The sequence below is a fragment of the Pan paniscus genome, chromosome 10, assembly GCF_029289425.2.
Source record: "Pan paniscus chromosome 10, NHGRI_mPanPan1-v2.0_pri, whole genome shotgun sequence".
NCBI lineage: Eukaryota > Metazoa > Chordata > Mammalia > Primates > Hominidae > Pan > Pan paniscus.
Genome location: NC_073259.2, coordinates 9,359,915 through 9,379,086, shown reverse-complemented (window position 1 = coordinate 9,379,086; position 19,172 = coordinate 9,359,915). Strand labels below are relative to the sequence as shown.

Sequence of the window (19,172 nt, the reverse complement as noted above, 5' to 3'; positions counted from 1 at the left end):
CTGATCATCGCGTAGCGTGGCTATTAATCTTCATGACACTTTATAGTACAGTGTGCTTTTATGACTTATCTAATATCTTGTCTTTGTATACAGAAATGAAGCAAAGGAATCTCACCACTGGAAAGCAGCGCTTAATAAAAAGAGCCCCCTTTTCTATCAGTGCTTTCAGGTATGGTAAAGAGAATAGGGGTGGAAAGAGTGGGGTTTTTTTTTTGTTACTATTGGACAGAAAAACAAATAGACTGGAAATATTTTGGTAGGTCATTTAATAATATTGATCTTTTAAATATCAAATCTTGGGCCAGGCGCAGTGGCTCACACCTGTAATCCTAGCACTTTGGGAGGCCGAGGCGGCCTGATCACGAGTCAGGAGATCGAGACCATCTTGGCTAACACACGGTGAAACCCCATCTCTACTAAAAATACAAAAAAAATTAGCTGGATGTGGTGGCAGGTGCCTGTGGTCCCAGCTACTCGGGAGGCTGAGTCAGGAGAATGGTGTGAACCCGTGAGGCGGAGCTTGAAGTGAGCCGAGATGGCACCACTGCGCCACTCCAACCTGGACGACAGAGTGAGACTCCATCTCAAAAAAATTAATTAATTAATTAAAAAAAATCAAATCTGTCATTTGTTGACAAAATAGCAACATTATTATTTACTCTAAGTGCTTCCTTTCATGTTATCCTTTTCCTTCTTGTATATTTACATTTTTTAATTCTTTAGAACAGTTTGCAGTTACAAAATGCCTTATGGTCTCTGCTCTAAACTCATAAAATAACTCACTGAGGTAAGTTTAAATTGTTAACTTGGAAGTACTCTCTCAGAGCCATACAATTACTGGGGCCGTAAGAATTAGGTAGTTGTTCACTTTGTTTCCACCTACATTGATCTCCATTGGTCAACTCCTAGAAGTAATTTCAAATTTGTAGAGACTAAGGGAGCCATAAGGAAGATGGTAGAACAGTGGACAACAGTATTGCTTTCTGTTCCCTGGAACTTGGTTACAAATTTTCTTTTTTGCTTGCTCTGGCCATAAGAAGTCTGAAAAAGGAGGTATAAATGTCAGAAGACAATACATATTTATTATTCATGTGAATGAATGGACTTGAAGGAAAAAATCTTAAAGCATGTCTCCTATTTTCTAAAATGACTCTTCAAGCAAGTATTGAAATTCTTTTTTGTTCAAATAATTTAAAATGAAACTGGAAAAAAAAAAAAAGGTAGCATGTTAATTGCAGGGAATGCTTATTTGCTCCTTCCAAGGAGATTTTTGAAAGGATTAAAGAAAGAAATATTTTAAGTTTCTGTCAGTTTGTTTCTCAAGACTTTTGGTGTTATTTTAGCATTTATTTTGGTTTTATTTTAGCATCACGATATAAAAGTTATTCCAAGTACTTATAAAATGAATGCTCTAGTACTTCTGTGGAATATAGAGAATAGTATTTCCTTACTAGCTACATCATATCCACATTCTTTAGTACAAATAATAAAAGAATTACTTATCTTCAGAAAGCATTTAATCTGGGAGAAAAATGAAAAATGAGACATAATAATGGAAGATGTTATTGTAATTGTACATTGTATCTGCTATGCTTTGGTGGAGACAAGAAGCACTGTGATGGGATCAAACACTTTGTTCTGTCACAGACTGTACAAACCATAGAACAAAGACAGCACAAGGAGAGAACTAAGCAGAATGGAGGACAATAAGCAAGATAATAATAAAAGGAGAGGACTGTTTAGGTAAGATAAAATAGGGTGTTGAAGGTCAGTAGGTGCTGATATAGAAATATTTATTTACTGTGGGAATACATTGAGCATTTATCACATGCAAGGTAGGTAATACATGCTTCCTGTTGGCAAGGAGTTCTTTAAGGCTGTTGACTACATAAAAACTAAAAAAATTTTTTGGTCATAGCTAAAAGATACTTTAGGCCAAGTGTGTTTTAGGAATTTTTTTCCCTCACAGAAAATTGGGGAAATATTTTTATTCATTGTTGTAGTTGAAGGGATATTCTCCATATTATATGAAGTACTTTTAGGACTCTCTAAATAGAAGATCAACATGGGCAAACAATTTGAACAGTTCATACAACCTCACTCATAATAGGAGAAAAACAAATTAATACCAGACTAATTTTTACTACCAGATTGACTAAAATTCAAAAGTTTGATCACACACCTTTTTGGAGTGGTTGTGGGAAAACAGACGATTTCTATATTTCTGGTGAGAATGTCAGTAGGTACATTCAAAGACAGCATTTGGTTGGTGTCTGTTAAAATCATGAAAAAATATATTCTTTGACTCAGAAATTCTGTTTCAAATATGTTATTTTACAGATAAACAAGTGGACATGTAACATGACAGATGAACAAATGTGTTCCTGTAGCTTTTTTTTTTTTTTTTTTTTTTGAGACAGAATCTTACTCTGTTGCCCAGGCTGGAGTGCAGTGGTGCCATCTTGGCTCACTGCAGCCTCCGCCTCCCAGGTTCAAGTGATTCTCCTGTCTCAGCCTCCCGAGTAGCTGAGATTACAGCCGCACGCCGCCATGCCTGGCTACTTTTTTGTATTTTAGTAGAGATGGGGTTTCACTCTGTTGCCCAGGCTGGTCTCGAACTCCTAAGCTCAGGCAGTCCATCTGCCTCTGCCTCCCAAAGTGTTGGGATTATAGGCATGAGCCACCGCGCCCAGCCAGCTTTCTTAATGCAGTAGCAAAAAGTTGGAGACAAGCTAAACATTATTATGGTATATCCATACAGTGGAATTCTGTGTGTCTGTAAAATAGAATGCATTCATTCATTCTTCCAGTACTTATTGAGTGTGTACTATGTGCCAGGTTCTGTTGTAAGCACTAGGAATAATGATACTCTCTATGCACTGTTACAGAAAGATCTCTAAGAAGCTATGAAGTAAAAACCAAAAAAACAGGTGCAATAAATGTATGCTTTATGCTACCATCTGTGTGAGCAAAAAGCTTGGCTTGTATTAACCTAAAGAAGCTCTGGAAGAATACCCAAGAAACTAAAATAATTACCAGGAGATGGGGCAAAAAGTGAGACTTGGACATACCAGGGACTGGAGTGGGAGGAAAACTTCTCACTGTATATTTCTTTATACATATTAATTTTTAAATCACATATTTGATTTTTTTCATTAAAATAAGTTTGAAAAAAGTAAACTAAAGATCGGTTTGAAATTTATTAATTTATTTAGTAACCTCCAATCACTGGAGGCGATTGGTGTGTCATGTTCAGCCTTTTGCTATTAAATCCCTCAACATCACTGTTTTTCTGTATTCACATCTGGTGGCTTGAACATGTCTGATAGTTTTTAAGATTTACTGACTGACTGTGCTAATAACCCTTAAAGTTAGTGGACTGTTGGAGAGAATAGTGGGCAATTAACAGAGAAGGGTTTAGGTTTGAGTTAGATCTTGGAGAACATCGAATGAATGGTTGAGGAGTTTTGATTTTATTCAATAGACAATATAAATACGAGTTTCAGCCTTTTGTTTTCATCAGGAGCTTGATTTTGTTTTTAATTTCTTTGCCTAAAATCTTCTTTACATTTTAAAGAAATTTTGGAAATTTCAAAAAAAACAAGACAGAACTAAGCAACTGTTTTTGAAATTTTTATGATATATAGGGTTGGATATTTTCCATCAAAAGTTCACTATTGAACACCTAAAAAGTAGCACACATAGACAGTCAATAATTTTTAAATGAAGAAACGGAAGGCTGTATTTAATTGCATTTGTCACAATACCCTGAAAATGAAAATTAAGCTTTGAAGAAGGGCTAAATTCTTGACAGTAATTGTAATCGGCTTCTGATATTTTGTTTTCTCTTTTGCTGTTTCAAGTTACATCTGTGAAAACGAGGCCATCCCTATGCCACCACACTGGGAGAATGTGAATACTCAAGTACCATATCAGGTAAGAGCAGAATTGACTGAATATACCCATGAAAGAAACCGGAAATGACTGCAGTAAATCTATGCAAATTTATTTCTCCAGCTTATTCCTCTGCACAATCAAACACATGAATATAATGAAGTTGCTAATCTCTTTGGGAAGACGATGGATCGCAACCGAATTAAAAGAATTCAGAGAATTCAAAACCTAGATTTGTGGGAGTTCTTTTGCAGGTGAGATGATTTCTAATCTGAAACTTCTTACCACTATGTCTTTTATGGTTAAAACATAAATATTGAATTGTATTAATCTTCAGTGGTGTAGACATGCTGTTTTTCTCTTGCCGTGTTTTGACCTGGTCTCAAGGCTCTTCAGCATTCTCAGGGAGTGAAAGAGGTGCTCTGTAAACTTTGCTTGTAGCGTTGCAATGTGAGAAGCTCCTTCCTTTCAAGGTTTAGAGCTATGCGTCTTGGCTGAAATCAGCATTACAGAGGAGTGTCAGAGCTGTTTAGCTTTGTTGATATGACTTCCTTGGCTAAGCCTTTTATTAGAAGTCTCTGCAAACACTGTTTTGTTTTTAAATCATACTATCTTGCCAATAGTCTTTTGTCTGTTTTATTTTAAAGAACACTTTAAAACATACCTTCAAATTTCCTGCTTAGCCTGAAGTTTATTTTGTAGATTTAAAATCTCAATTCCTTACTGGATTTAAGTGGGAAATGACCCATTAAGTTGGGTGACTTAACCAAAGTAAAGTCCATTACAGAAAACTTTAAGCTATTAAAGGTATTATCCAAATTAGCCTGTTCTGCCATATTTTTTATGACATGTAAAAAATTAAAATAAGCGGTTCTCTGAAATATTTTCAATTAACATTTGTAGATGAGATTTGGTGTCTAATATTTTTAAATATGTAAGCTGACTTTTAACTTTGTATTCAGAGAAATTGCAAATAAACACAAAAGTAGAGTCTAATATAATGAACCTCATGTATCCGTCATCCTGATTCAACATCTATCAAGATTTACCACACATAAACTATCTCCTTTTTTGTTATTATTGTTGTTGCTGAAGTATTTTTAAGCAAATCCCAGACCATAACTCATTTCATTTCTATATACCTGAGAATTAGGCTGACTTTTGTTTGGTAAAGATACATGGAATTCTTTCATGATTCTGACTAGTTAATATGGCCTGTGTACATTTCAGGTTTTATTCTTATAATAGTTTATGGTAATAAGGGGCTTTCAGCTTGTGTTCTTTATAGTCTTGGGTCTATTGGCCAAACCAACTTTTATTTCTGACAATAACTGAGTTTAACTGAGTTTAGACAGTTTAATTTAGTTCTTGTTTAGATGATTCTTTTATAGAGGAAGACAGAAGCCTCTGCCTCCTTTGACTTTATTCTCTCACTGAATAAAGTAAGTTTTTCTGAAATAGTCTGATGAAAATTTAATTCATTATTCTTCATCAGCCCTCTGAAGTGGAGATCAAATTGGTCTCCCCCATAACTTGAGTCCCCAGTTAAATCATAGTGGTAAAATGTACCAGTGACTCCCTAGAACATTTTATACTAAGAATTCCACCGGGAACAGTTTTACTCTGGTGATGCCCTTCATGGTTTTATGTAATGACATAAATTACATAATGACATAGAAATCTGTGATGGTAAGTGAACCTGCCACCTGCCATGACAGTACAAAATACTGAGTCTCATTATAAGGGCAACGTGTCATTTTGACATCATCCTGAAGAACTAAAATAACTTTGTCTGTCTCACTGTCACATAACCTATGACTCACCATATAGGTAGTCAGGCCCACGTGAGTCCATCCAGCAATAGTTTTCACATTGCCTAGGCCTCTCTTACTTCCCCCACTTCTTCTAACAAAAATGTCTTAGTACCTACTTTATGACAAGCACTGTTCTGGGCACTTGGGATATAATGGTACAGAGAACCATAGCTTGGAGAGCCAGACCATTGTAACACAGAAATGTAGGGGTCAGCACAGGGAGTCATGGGAGCACAAAGTGAGGGGACCCATCCACCTTTGCCAACAAAAGTAGGGGATGTGGAGTGGAGTGGGTAGAATTAGGGAGCCCCAGACACCAGTTGGATAGGAGAAGGGCATCAGAGGCGTCAGGGGCAGTAAGAGCCAAAGTCTGGATATAAGAGGGAGCACAGAAAATTGAAGCAGCTTCAGATTGAACAGAAATTAGGTAGAATGGTGAGAGAGGAGGCTAGAATGGTATCAAGAGGCAGAGCATGCAGGAGTTTGTAGTAGCACCACTGGGGTGGTTGTGCGATCGTCTTTAGTAGCCTTAGTTGAGTTGGATTGAACCAGAGTGGAAGTCAGAGAGTTAGCAGGGGCTAGACCACGTGGGGCCTTATAAGCTAAACTAAGAGGTTTGGATTTTTTCCTGGGACAGTAGAATGCCATTGTAGAACTTTAAGCAAGAGAGTGATGGATCTGATCTGCATTTTAGAAAAATAATTAGGCTGTGTGGTGGAGAAGGGATTTAAAGCAGTAGTTCTCAACTGGGAGTGATTTTACCTGCTGGGGGACATTTGGTAATGACTGGAGTCATTTTTGATTGTTAATATGGCAGGGTGGGGGTGCTCCTGGCATCTACTGGATAGAAGCCAGGATGCTAAACATCCTACAATGCATGACACAACAAAGAAGAAGCCTTTCACAACAAAGAAGTGTCCAACACAAAATCTCAGTAATTGAAATCCCAGTTCATAGCAGAGAGACCAGTTTAGGAAATTGTTTCAGTAATTAAACTGAGACACGTTGGGTTGCCTGACCCAAAGTGGTATCTGCTGTGTTGGAGCAAAGAAGAGAGTTTTGAGGTATTAAGGTTATAGAATGGTAGCTAGCTTGGTGCCTCACTTATTGTATGCGATGGAGTGAATAAGGGAGATGAGAAAGACAACTCCCAAGTTTTTGGCTTGTTTTACTTGACTAAGGGAATATCAGTAGGGACATCTTTAGGGATGATGGAAAGGGAGTATTAGTTGATATACAGCAGTTGACATATGGGTCAGGAGTTCAGAAGAGTGGTGTAGACTAGAGACAAAGGTTTTGGAGTTGTTAGAAAATGTGGGGTAATAGAAACTATAGGAATGAAGAAGATGACCAGGGAGCGTATGTACATTAAGAAAAGAAGAGGGCCAAGGGTCAAATTCTGGAAGGGACGAACAGAGGAAGAGAAAACCCAAGGAGGAAACTGACAACCACAGAAAGCGGGAGAAAACCAATAGAAGATGTAATCACAGAAGCTGGAGGGAGAATGTGGTTTACACAAGTAGGTGCCATCTGTACGATTACATACTGAAAAGATGTCAAGTAAGATAAATTTGAAAAGTTCCTTTGCATTTTTCAATAAGAAGGCCATTGGTAACTTAGATGAAGGCAAGGTTGGTAGACATCATATTGTGTATACAGCAAATGTTGACAACTTTTTCAAGAAGCTTGGCAGTGAGGAGGGTGAGAGATGTGAGAAGACAGCTAATGTGGGATTATTGTTATGTTATGTTTTTAAAATTTAATCATGGGAGAGAACTGAACATTGTAATTGGAAAGGACCTATGGAGAAGGAGAATTTAAAAGACTCTTAGAGAAAGAGTGGAAGGGCAGTTGATGGATTCTAGCTCCTGAAGAAGTGTGGTGAGATGAAATTCTGAGAACATATGTCAGAAAGGAGATAGAGAAGGGTGGTCCAGTTATGTTTACAGATAAGTAGAGGCAGAGGATGAAAAGAGGAGTTAGGTTAAGGAGTTCTTTTCTGATACCTTCCGTTTCTTTTGTGAAGGAAGAAGGGAGGTCACCTACAGCGAATGAAGTGTAGGGAGGTGTTGATAAGAGGGAAAGAAAAGGGGAAAGAGGAGATTTGAAATGGCCACTGTGGAAAATGGGGTAGAACGAGCTGTCTTGGGAACCACAGGATTTCTGTCAGCGTTGAGGGCTTAGCTAAAGTATGTGAATTTATAGGGCAAACCATGTTATGTAATGTACTTCAGCAGTACAAATGTAAGGGCAGATAGTGGAAATGGTTGGATTGATCCAGAGCTGGGAAGTATAAGGCAGCAAGGAAATAAGAGCATCTTGTTAATAATGTGAATTTAGATCAGAGATTCTCAAAGCTAGTTGCAGGTCAGAATCGCCAGTGGAATTTACTAGCAAGTAGAGATACCTGTCACCCGCCACAGATCTACTGAATCAGAACCTCTGGGTTCTGACATTTTTACCTTAAAAAATTCCATAAGTGGCTCTGATGTTCAGCAGGATGACAGGTGTTCTAAATCTAGGCAAATTTATTTTAATCCAGAGCATGAAAGTATTCTTGCTCCAGTGCAGAGCATTTGGCATACACACTTTAGCCAGTTTGGCACTCTAGTCCCTAAAAGGTGGATAATTTTGAGACATCTTTGAGAAGTGGGTGTGACAGTACTTTCAGTAAGTTCAGGAATGATTGTGGATCTGGGCAAAGGTGGGCAGGGTTGTGAAGAACTTAGTGTAGTTCTGTGACTTTCCTTGCAGATGTAACTAAAGTTCATGAGGCCCTGGAAATCACCTTTAGCCTTTCTGGAACACCAAGGTCATAGTCTGTGAATGTCCGCATTTCGTGGCTGCCTTAGTAGTGGGAGTAGTGGGCACTAGAACAAACTGTGCTGTGGGGATACAAAGCTTTAACCACCATGCCCCTGCCCTCTGCCTTCAACTGGTATATATGCACCATCTAATCTAGTAAGTAAGCGTTGTTTTCCATGCCTGCCTATGCCCATACTCCATGCCCTTTAACCCACAGTTTATTTATAATATCTGAAAGAAACTCCAGTGAATTTTCAAACCGAGATTCAATCGAATTTGTGCCTGAAAAGTAGTGATAAATGAATTTTTTTTTTTTTTTTTTTGAGGCAGAATCTCTTTCTGACACCCAAGCTGGAGTGCAATGGTGCGATCTCAGCTCACTGCAAGTTCCGCCTCCGGGGTTCATGCCATTCTCCTGCCTCAGCCTCCTGAGTAGCTGGGACTACAGGCGCCTGCCACCACGCCCGGCTAATTTTTTGTATTTTTAGTAGAGACAGGGTTTCACCATGTTAGCTAGGATGGTCTGGATCTTCTGACCTCGTGATCCGCCCACCTCAGCCTCCCAAAGTGCTGGGATTACAGGCGTGAGCCTCTGCGCCTGGCCTTCTTTTTGAGATGGAGTCTTGCTCTATTGCCCAGGCTGCAGTGCAGTGGCGCAATCTCAGCTCATTACAACCTCCGCCTCCTGGATTCAAGTAATTCTCCTGCGTCAGCCTCCCAAGTAGCTGGGATTACAGGTGTGTGCCACCACACCCAGCTAATTTTTGTATTTTTTAGTAGAGACAGAATTTCCTTAGAGTGGATTCTAGTCATTGCAGATCATGAAGCACAACATTGACAAGTTTGACATTACAGACCATGAAGCCTGGCATTGTGTATGATACTAATGTTTCTTTGAGAAAACCAGTATGGATTCACTAATGCCAAACTAACTAATAGGATTACCATAGTGGTAGATGGATAGGCCCCTTAGACAGTCTAGCTTGGTTTCTCACTTTATAGTGGTTGAGAAAGTTTCTTTTCAGGAAGACAAGATGGAGAAATATGTGCTGGTGGGTATTTCAAAGAGAAAAACTAGTAGACAAAAAGTCTTACGCAAAGAGTAACTCAAAGGCATGCATGCTTTCTTCTTGGATCCTTCAAAATTTTTATCAGAAATGGATGAAAATGTAGAGGGCTTGCTTATCACACTTGTGAGGATTCAAAACTAGAAGGGGTAGCTTATTTGTTGAGTGAGTGAATCAGCAGTCAGAAAGACCTTGGAAGACTGAAACAGTGGGTAAAAACAAGTATTATCTTCTTTTTTTAATTTAAAAAACTTTTTTCCTTTGTTTTTATAAAGGGAACAAATGCGCGTTGTTTAAAAAAAGTGAGAACATAAAGTTCTGAAAAAGGAAGTTCTTAGTGAAAGCATGCTGACTTTTTGTAAAGTAAACATTTGCTAAATGCACGACCTTCTGATGTCATGCTTAATGGTCTGAAAAGACTGTCACAAATAGATCAAAGCGTATACATTTAAATTTTGATACATACTGCCAAGTGACTGTTGAGAAAGACCGTATGCATTTTCATCCCTGTCGCCATTTAAATGCAAGTATCCGTTCCCGAACATATTCATCGAGCTGCCTATCATTTACAGAACTCAGTCTGAGATATGGATATTTTACTGTTATTTAATTTTTACTTTTTAAATTACTATATCAAGTAAAGCTTAACTGAAATCTATTGCATTCAGTTTATAAATCAGTTGTACAGATTTAGCAAGCTAAGAGAGGTCTGGTTTGAAAAAGTCCTGGGAGTTTTAACCGACTACACACTTGATTATGGATGCAGTTTGCTGCCCTGTTACCAAAATACATTCAGTGGTGTCGGTGAAGTCAGTGCTGTCTGATGATATCTGGACTGTTGCTATTTCATGCCAACATTTATAAACTAGAAAGTATCCGGCAGATTCTTGTTAACTAAAGACTGTTGGGATAAAGAAAGACCTAGAAGCTATGCTGTGTCAGGAGTGGTTGAAGGAATGGTGTATATTTAACCAAGAAAAGAAAGCCTAAGTAGGTGTTCATAGTTATTTTTGGATATTTGCAATGTTGTTTTGTGTAAGAGTGATTTGAGTTGTTAGTGTTCATAAGAGAATAACTAAGACCAATCAGTAGAAGTAACGGAAGGCAGATTTGGTTTGGCATTGGGATGGATGTACTTTCCAACTATTACAGCTGATCACAAATAAATTGGGCTGTTTTGCAAAGTGAGCACGTGATGCTGTGAGTACTTGACACTGGATGAATTGAAGCAGGCATTAAAGAGCTATCAGAAGTCGGGGGAGGGGATTCTTTTTAATTTTTAAAATATGATTTTTATGAAATGTTTCAAGAATGAAAATGCAGCAAATAGTTTACAGACTCCCATGTATCTACCAATCAGATTTAACATTTTGATACTTGTCACATTTCCTTCCTCTTCACACAGATACAGGTGAAGTGTTTACTCCATCCCTGTCCTACTCTCCTTCTTTCCTCCTGAAATTGGTATGGTGCCTTATTGTTTGTATTTTGTATTTTTTACTACCTGTGTATGTATACCTACATAATACACAGTATTATTTTGAGTTCTCTCTTTTTGCAAAATTCTTTTTACATTCAATATTATTTTTTAAGATTTACTATGTTAATGCACATAGATCTACTTCATTACTTTTAACTTTTATATGTAAATACATGACTATATATTCATTTCTCTGTGAAATAATTTTAGGCTGTTTTCAGTTTTTGTTTTCTGTTACAATCAGTCCTACATTAAATATGCTTTTATGTGATAGGATAGATTTATCCTTGGGAAGAGGATTAAACTGGATGGCTTAATGTCCCTCCCAACCCTATGGTGCAAAATTTAGTCAATTGAACCAACATTTTCTAGTTTCTGAGGATAAAAAGCATATGACATGATCCCTGCTCAAGGAATTCACTGTCTAAAGTCTCTGCAAACTTTGTATTACTTGTTTGTTGTCTCATTTTTAGGCATCTATAAAGCTTAGCTGGTTTAGACAATCAATTACCTTTATGATATTGGGGCATAGCATGGGATAACTATAGTTTTTGGCATAATTTTCAACCTTAAGTTTCAGTGTTAACTAATAATTTTTGATGAGATGATTTATGTGTCCAAGAATGTTTGAAATTATTTCTTTTCTAGACTTGCTTTGTCCACTTGTTATTTATATTAAAGTATTTCCTGTTTTACGCTTTCTATTGAACCTTGCTCATTAAGATTAATAAATGCTACTTATGGTATATTTCTGTGTGCTTTTGTGTCTGTGTATATTGTGTTTTTAGGAAAAAGGCTCAGCTCAAGAAAAAAAGAGGTGTGCCTCAGATTAATGAACAAATGCTGTTTCATGGTACCAGCAGTGAATTTGTGGAAGCAATCTGCATTCATAACTTTGATTGGAGAATAAATGGTATACATGGTGCTGTCTTTGGAAAAGGTAATTATCAGAATTCCAGGTCCAATTTGAGTCCCAGGAGAGAGTTTCCTCTTTTTAGAGGAATATAAATATAAATATGAACTGCTTTATGGCAAATATATAGAGAATGATAAAACAAATGGATTATAATTGCATTGTGTACCAGAATAGGTACTCGTGTTTTTGTTTTATTTTGTTTTTAAGAAAATCATAGGTAAGAATATTAGTGAGCAATAAGGAATAGTGGGGGAAAACTTCACGTTATTTATAATGTTGTGAAAATCCTGGTTTTTCAATTTATGTCTGGTACTCAGGCAAATTAAGGAGAGAGGTGAGGGGAAAAGGTATGGGATGTACATTTAATTTTCTGGTCCTTACGTTGTACCTTACCTCCAGCAAGAGAACTGACTACTGTTTAGGATCAGGATATGCTGCATTTTGAAAATGTAAATTAATTTTAAAAATAACTACTAAAAAGGCCATTCCACTTATTTAACTGTAAGGAGGTCAGAAGGTGTTACATAAATCCCATCAGTGTTAGGTAAATATGAGACTTTGCAATTCATTTCCACATTTTTTTAGAGTTAAGAATGCCCTTAATGATGTCTATCTCTTGTGTCTACCATTTCAGAAGAGTTGGCTGCTTTATCGAGTTTTCATGTGTAGGCAGTGAGCCAGTAAAATCATTTTTGTTTTGGAATGCTCAGATATGAATAGCATTATACTCTCTCAGAAATCTTTTCATGGATATGGGATTCTATTGTTTCCAGAAATATTACTGAATTGTTATCCCATATCATAGAAATACGGTTTCTTGGGGTTTAAAAGAATCCCTGTAGGCCATCGGTTTCCACTGTGCTCTCTAGAGCTTTGCTGGATGTTGACAAGGGAACAGGGTGAGGAAGTGGTGAAAGGAAATAGAAACGGGAGGGAGGGCCAAGCAGTAAAACTCAGGGCTGGGCACGGTGGCTCACGCCTGTAATCCCAGCAGTTTGGGAGGTCGAGGCAGGTGGATCACCTGAGGTCAAGAGTTCAAGATCAGCCTGGCCAACATGGTGAAACCCTGTCTCTGCTAAAAAAATATAAAAATTAGTTGGGTGTGGTGGCACGCGCCTGTAATCCCAGCTACTCCGGAGGCTGAGGGAGGAGAATCGCTTGAACCTGGGAGGCGGAGGTTGCAGTGAGCTGAGATCGCGCCACTGCACTCCAGCTTGGGAGACAGAGCAAGACTCTGTCTCAAAAAAACAGAACAAAACAAAACTCAGGTCCAACCACACTTTTAATCATTAAACCAGTTTTATCTGTTTTATTAATTGTTTTCTTTGTAAGATTTATTTTAAAAACAGAAGTCTGATAGCTATATTTTGGTGGGGGCAGGGGATGGTGTTGGTGGTGAGGACTGGTCTGTACCAACAAATCTATTCCTATGGCAGTCTATACTACAGCTGTCCATAACAGATGGATTTCTATTCTTCTCTTAAAGATCTGCAGATGAGGAAATTCCACATCTATTTTTATTATACAATTCTATGCATCTATTCTTCTGACAAAATGTTTTTGCTTGTTTTTAATATATTCTTCGGAGTAATCTTGGCTTTTCTTGGTCCTCTTTGTTTAAGGAACCTATTTTGCTAGAGATGCTGCTTATTCCAGTCGTTTCTGCAAAGATGACATAAAGCATGGGAACACATTCCAAATTCATGGTGTCAGCTTGCAACAGCGGCATCTGTTTAGAACATATAAATCTATGTTTCTTGCTCGAGTGCTAATTGGAGATTACATAAACGGAGACTCCAAATACATGCGACCTCCTTCCAAAGACGGGAGCTATGTGAATTTATATGACAGCTGTGTGGATGATACCTGGAACCCAAAGATCTTTGTGGTTTTTGATGCCAACCAAATCTATCCTGAGTACTTGATAGACTTTCATTGATTTCACTTCCAAATCTCGGTGGTCAAGGAAGCTTTATCCTTTTTTGCAGGAAGGTTTGCTCTTCAGTCATCTAGCCACTAAATGTTAATTATCTGATACTTTTGAAACAGATATGAAAAAAAGTGGCCTCCATATAAAAAGACATACTGACTTCAAGGTTGGTTTTTGTTGTTTTGTTTTTGCCTGTTTCTTGTAGTCTTGTTTGTTAAAAGTTGATATCATTGATGTTTTAACACATAGGGGTGAAAGATACCATTCAAAATGGAATCAGCTGAGTCTCAACTAATGTGGTCATTGAGATCTTTAAAGTTTACGTGTGTGTTATCAGGATAAATTATTTTAGTTTAAATAGACTTATTCGTATAAATGTTGAAAAAAAATACAGACATAAATGTGTCCCTTTAGAGGAATTGATCCTTTGTAAATTGAATTCAGGTAGTAGTATCATCCACCAATCCATCTGTTGCTTTGTTGGTCTTCTGAAGGGGGGATTTAAAACTCTGAAACAGTCTGAGCACCTTGAGAGAAATCAGAAACAAGACAATTATTTGCAGTGCTGTCAAAGAAGCCAGAAGGAGAAAATCAAGGTAGAATGCCCCACTTTCCAGTTGCCTTAGGATAGCAGGCTGCAGCCTCAGACTTGATCCTGTCATTCTCCTCTGTCTCCTACATTTGAATTGATAATTGCTGCAAAATGTCATTAGCCTACACTTCATCCATCAGCGCTCTTGGATTCTTACACCACGACTTGCTGTGCAAGGTGTTTATTGCATCTTCAAAGTGAAACTTTAAATTATTATTCAAACATTTATTTTCCTTTTGTTTTAAAAAGAGTCCCTACAATGATCACTTCTAAGATTTTTTCTTACCTTCCCCTCTGCAGCACACACAGCTATTCAACAATGATTTCTAAAATTCATATTTCAAATTTGTATCTCTCCATTTTGAAACATTATAGAAAGCATGGGATGCTTGAGACAAATCTGGTTTCTCCTTTGAAGTAGCTATTGACAACCTACTCTCTTGAAAAGTTAGATGTAATTCTTAATCATGTTTAGTGGAAATTTGTTTACCTGTTCCATCTGTTTTGCTGTTTCATTGTAAGGAAGATGAGAAGTGTTGGAACAGCTTCCCTCCCCTAAAGGTATTCTAGCAGAGGCGAGACAGCAACTTGGCAGGCATGTTGCATAGGAGTTAAGTACCAGATGGGGAATTGCCCATGTGATGGTGAAGAGTCTCTCACATTGATTTTCTTCCTTTTCTCCTCTTCTCTCCTCCTTCTCTTCTCTCCTCTTTCTCTTCTCTTCTCTTCTTTCTCTTCTCTTCTGTCTTCCTCTTCCTCTTCTCTTCCTCTCCTCTTCCTCTTTCTCTCTCTTCCTTTTTCTCTTCCTCTTTCTCTTCTCTTCTCTCTCCCTTCCTTCCTTCCTTCCTTCCTTCCTTCCTTCCTTCCTTCCTTCCTTCCTTCCTTCTTTCCCTCCCTCCCTCCCTCCTCCCTTTTTCTTTCTTTTTTTTTTGTTTGGCAGAGTCTTGCTCTGTTGCCCAGGCTGCAGTGCAGTGGTGTGATCTCAGCCTTCCTGCAACCTCCACCTCCCGGGTTCAAGCAATTCTCTTGCCTCAGCTTCTCCAGTTACTGGGACTACAGGTGCATACCACCATGCCCGGCTAATTTTTGTATTTTTAGTAGAGACAGGGTTTTGTTATGTTGGCCAGGCTGATCTCAAACTCCTGACCTCAGGTGATCCGCCTGCCTCAGTCTTCCAAAGTGCTGAGATTACAGGCAAGAGCCGCTGTACCCGGCCTGATTTTCTATGATTCTGCCTTTAAAAGACAGCACGTATACCAAGCCTTTTTCAGAAAGCTTTTCTCTTAACTCCTTCTAATGCTGAATTTTCTCTCTATTATCCTCACCCAATTTTGGCTGAGAGTTAGTGTACACAATTTAACTTCTTAGAAAAATTCCAGTGTCTATGCTTATATTGCTCACTTGAATCATTTGAATTAGAAAGGGATCTACAAATAATAAAAGCAAAGAGTACAGACAGATTAGGGATAGTAATTCTTAAAGTGCCATCTATCCCAGATTTCCGTTATAGACCAGCATATGTGTAATTGTGCAGTGGGAGGTAAGTAGTACCCAGGACATTGCATGTACAATACTTTGAAACAAAGTGGCAACAAAGATTTCCTGGCTCAGGTATGCACCCCAACTGCTGGTTTAGATGAAGTGCTGAGAATATTTGGAAAAAGCGCTTTAAAAAGCATCTAGAGATTATCATGAAAATAATTGGAGACAAAGTCACTAGGCTGCCTTGTGAGAGGCAGCATACCATGGCTCTAAACCCGTTCACAAAAAACAATGTTAGAGACATTAGGAATTCAGGTTTTGAAAAGCTTTTTTTCTATTTATTTGTAATTTACATACCAAAAAACCACATTAAAATAGTCCTCCCTTCAACATGGCTATCTTTTTTCAAGTTTTATATGCATAGCTCTCCCAGCACTTGAATGGAAAAACTGTTACAGCATTTGGGAGTTATTTTTCTTTTAGACATTTGCAGATCTTATCTCAAGGTGACTAGGAGCCCAGAGCTAAGTATTTGTGAGGCAATGTCTGCGAACGCTGAGCTTACCTAGTTGGTTTCTATGAAATATGTAGAGTGCACTGCAGTAGCCATTGTAAGAAGGTACTGTACCGGTTTTTTGGGGCTTGTTGTTATTGTTTGGTCTGAGAATGTACTGCCAACCCCTCTTTTATAAGAGAGAACTGATTTTGATACATATTTTAAAATATGATAGTATAGAGTTAATGGATGTTAAAATTTTATTTCTTTGTTTTGGTAAGTAGATTAAATCGAGAATCATATGATCAGTACATTTGAGAATTATATAACCAGTATATAATAATACTGGACACAACCATTTGCCATCTTTTCCTGTTATCATCCCATAGAGTGGGTGGGGAGAATGAATAGAAATAAACCTAGAATAATGATAAATGGTTTTTAAAACTCTATATTGAATACATTCCAGCTGATAATGACTTTTCTTTTTCACTTTGGTGATATCAGCCTCAGGGTAAAAAAAATGTGTTTATAAAAAAAGTTTCATAAATCTTTTAGTTATAAACAGGAAAGTTTTATATTAGTGTGTCATTTCATTTCTAGACTGTTGATGGTGATGATGATAAAGAATTTGGAGCCAATTTTGATATATGAATGTATTGCTTTTACATGTGATGATTAAAGCTCTCCATTAGCAGTTCTTGGTTGTCTGTGTATATCATATATTTGTTTCTGTGATTTATGTATCTCATCTCCACCTTGTATTATTTAAACCTAAGTTTTCAGCTCAATCTTAGTGGACCCAAGGAGTTTGTTGCCTGTAACTCATATGTACCCCACTTGCAGATGGGGGAAGTCTCTTGTTCTTAGTTTGAATCATCATGAGCAATAGCTAAGCAAATAACCTATGGGAAAAATCATTTACCGTGTGCTATTATAAAAAAAAAATCCCCAAACAGGCCAAGAGTTGGCATCTGCAGCATTTTTTATTCTTGATGTGCTCCCCTGGCTCAGCGGAACAGCTCTGTAGGGTGTGTCTGCCTTCACCCAAGGAGTATCCTTCCTACAGCCCATCTAACCTCCAGCCACTCGCACTTTGTCTACCATCATTCCTGTTGAACTGAGTTAAACATTCCGTTCAACCTTTGGCAAGAAAGGATGGTATCAAAGGCTCTCCTTATGTTAGAACTGAGAGAAATGAGGGGCAGAATGATTGACTCATTGTGATAAAAATTCAATTGAGCTTTGATTGTTGATCTAGAAGTGCCACATCCTTCCAAATTCTGTTCCCTAGACATTCGAGTGTTTGTGATTACCTCCCAAATTGCTAGGAATAACACGAGAAACAATCTTATGGTGATCCTAGTTGTGTCGCCTCCAGATTTTCCACTCTCCTTAAGGATTATTTGTTTATTTTAAAATATTTTCTTTTGCTTAAAACAACGAGACAGTCAATTTCTAGATGAAATTATACACTCTGTACTTGTAAAAGAGATAAAAGGTAATGAAAAATAGCACGGAAAGGAAAAAAAAGACCCTTGTCAAAAATTAGTGTTGATTAGAAACTTTAACAAAGTGATTTTAGTTATTTTTATCCCTTTGCACTCTATGCAGGAAGAGTTTTGGTGATTCGAGATAGTCTGCCACACTTTCTTATGAATCATTTCATGATGTTACTTGGGGCAACACAGATGGAAGAAATGAACATTTCAAAGAACTATGAAATACATAATTATTTGCGGGCTGCCTGATTAGTGTGAGTAATATATGCCGGGAGAGGTGAGCCCTGAATATCCAGGAGAGAAGTTGAAAGTTCATGTTTTAACCTTGACTTTTTAGCAGTGGTAGTTTACTTCTCATGTCTTCAGAAACTCTAGGATGGAAGGTGGTTTGGGAACTCACATCTCTCTCTTTCCTCCTGTCTCCTTCCTATATTGAGCTCTACTTGATCCATCTCAGGTAAAAGGATGTCTCAGTTATTTCTAAACCCAAACAGTAAATTCCTCGTAACTGATCTGAGTCTCCTGCTGTAAGATTTTGTAACCCATTTTCTCAGCTTTAATTGCTTGGCTTCCATTTTTCAGCACTACAGGCCAAGCACCTGGCTATTTGAGTTCTCTCACTGTGTGGCCGCGTATCTAAGAATTTAGACACTGTCTTACTTATTTTTAAGTGGCTTTTCATAAGATTGGAGCATAGGTTTTATGCCAAAGACATTTGTGTTTTCTGCAGCTTCTTAGCATTGCTGGACCCTCTACCAAGAGGTTATACGGTAAGCTAATTCTGATTCTGTGGCTTATGCTGACTTCATGATTGTAAACCAACTTGAGAGTCACCATCCAGAATTTAATTAAATCATCTTTGCAATATTGATTATACATCCAGACTGCACTTGTGTTTTCCTTTTTAAAAATACCTTTTCCTGAAGGGCTCATTATGCTTTAATGTCTCCTAGATAACATGTGGAAGCTGTAGGCATTATAAGCCCACGTTTGATGAACAGTCTCAGAGAATCAGCGTGCAAGCTCATTTCCTCCACTTTATTCCTATAAGAAGAAGATCAAGCCTCAACTTGGGAGCCAGCTGATCTGAATTTTATTCCTGGCTTTGCTGTTTGATTCAGTGTGACCTTGGATAACTCACCAGAGAGGGAAGGTTCACTTTTCAGAAGGTGAAGTTTATGATAGACCAATCAG

General features: G+C 37.8%; 1 protein-coding gene across 7 annotated transcripts in view; it reads left to right on the top strand.

Annotated features, from left to right (window-relative positions):
• Nucleotides 1-17,176, top strand: part of PARP11 (poly(ADP-ribose) polymerase family member 11) — a 61,649-nt gene extending 44,473 nt beyond the window's left edge. For all 7 annotated transcript variants that reach the window (XM_003820343.4, XM_014347075.3, XM_055095264.1 and 4 more), the window contains 5 exons: nt 94-169; nt 3,864-3,936; nt 4,018-4,148; nt 11,849-12,000; nt 13,599-17,176. In XM_003820343.4, the coding sequence (XP_003820391.1) occupies nt 94-169; nt 3,864-3,936; nt 4,018-4,148; nt 11,849-12,000; nt 13,599-13,915 (749 nt within the window). In that variant the 3' untranslated portion in view covers nt 13,916-17,176. The remainder of the gene's footprint in view (nt 1-93; nt 170-3,863; nt 3,937-4,017; nt 4,149-11,848; nt 12,001-13,598) is intronic.
• The last annotated feature ends 1,996 nt before the right edge of the window (nt 17,177-19,172 follow it).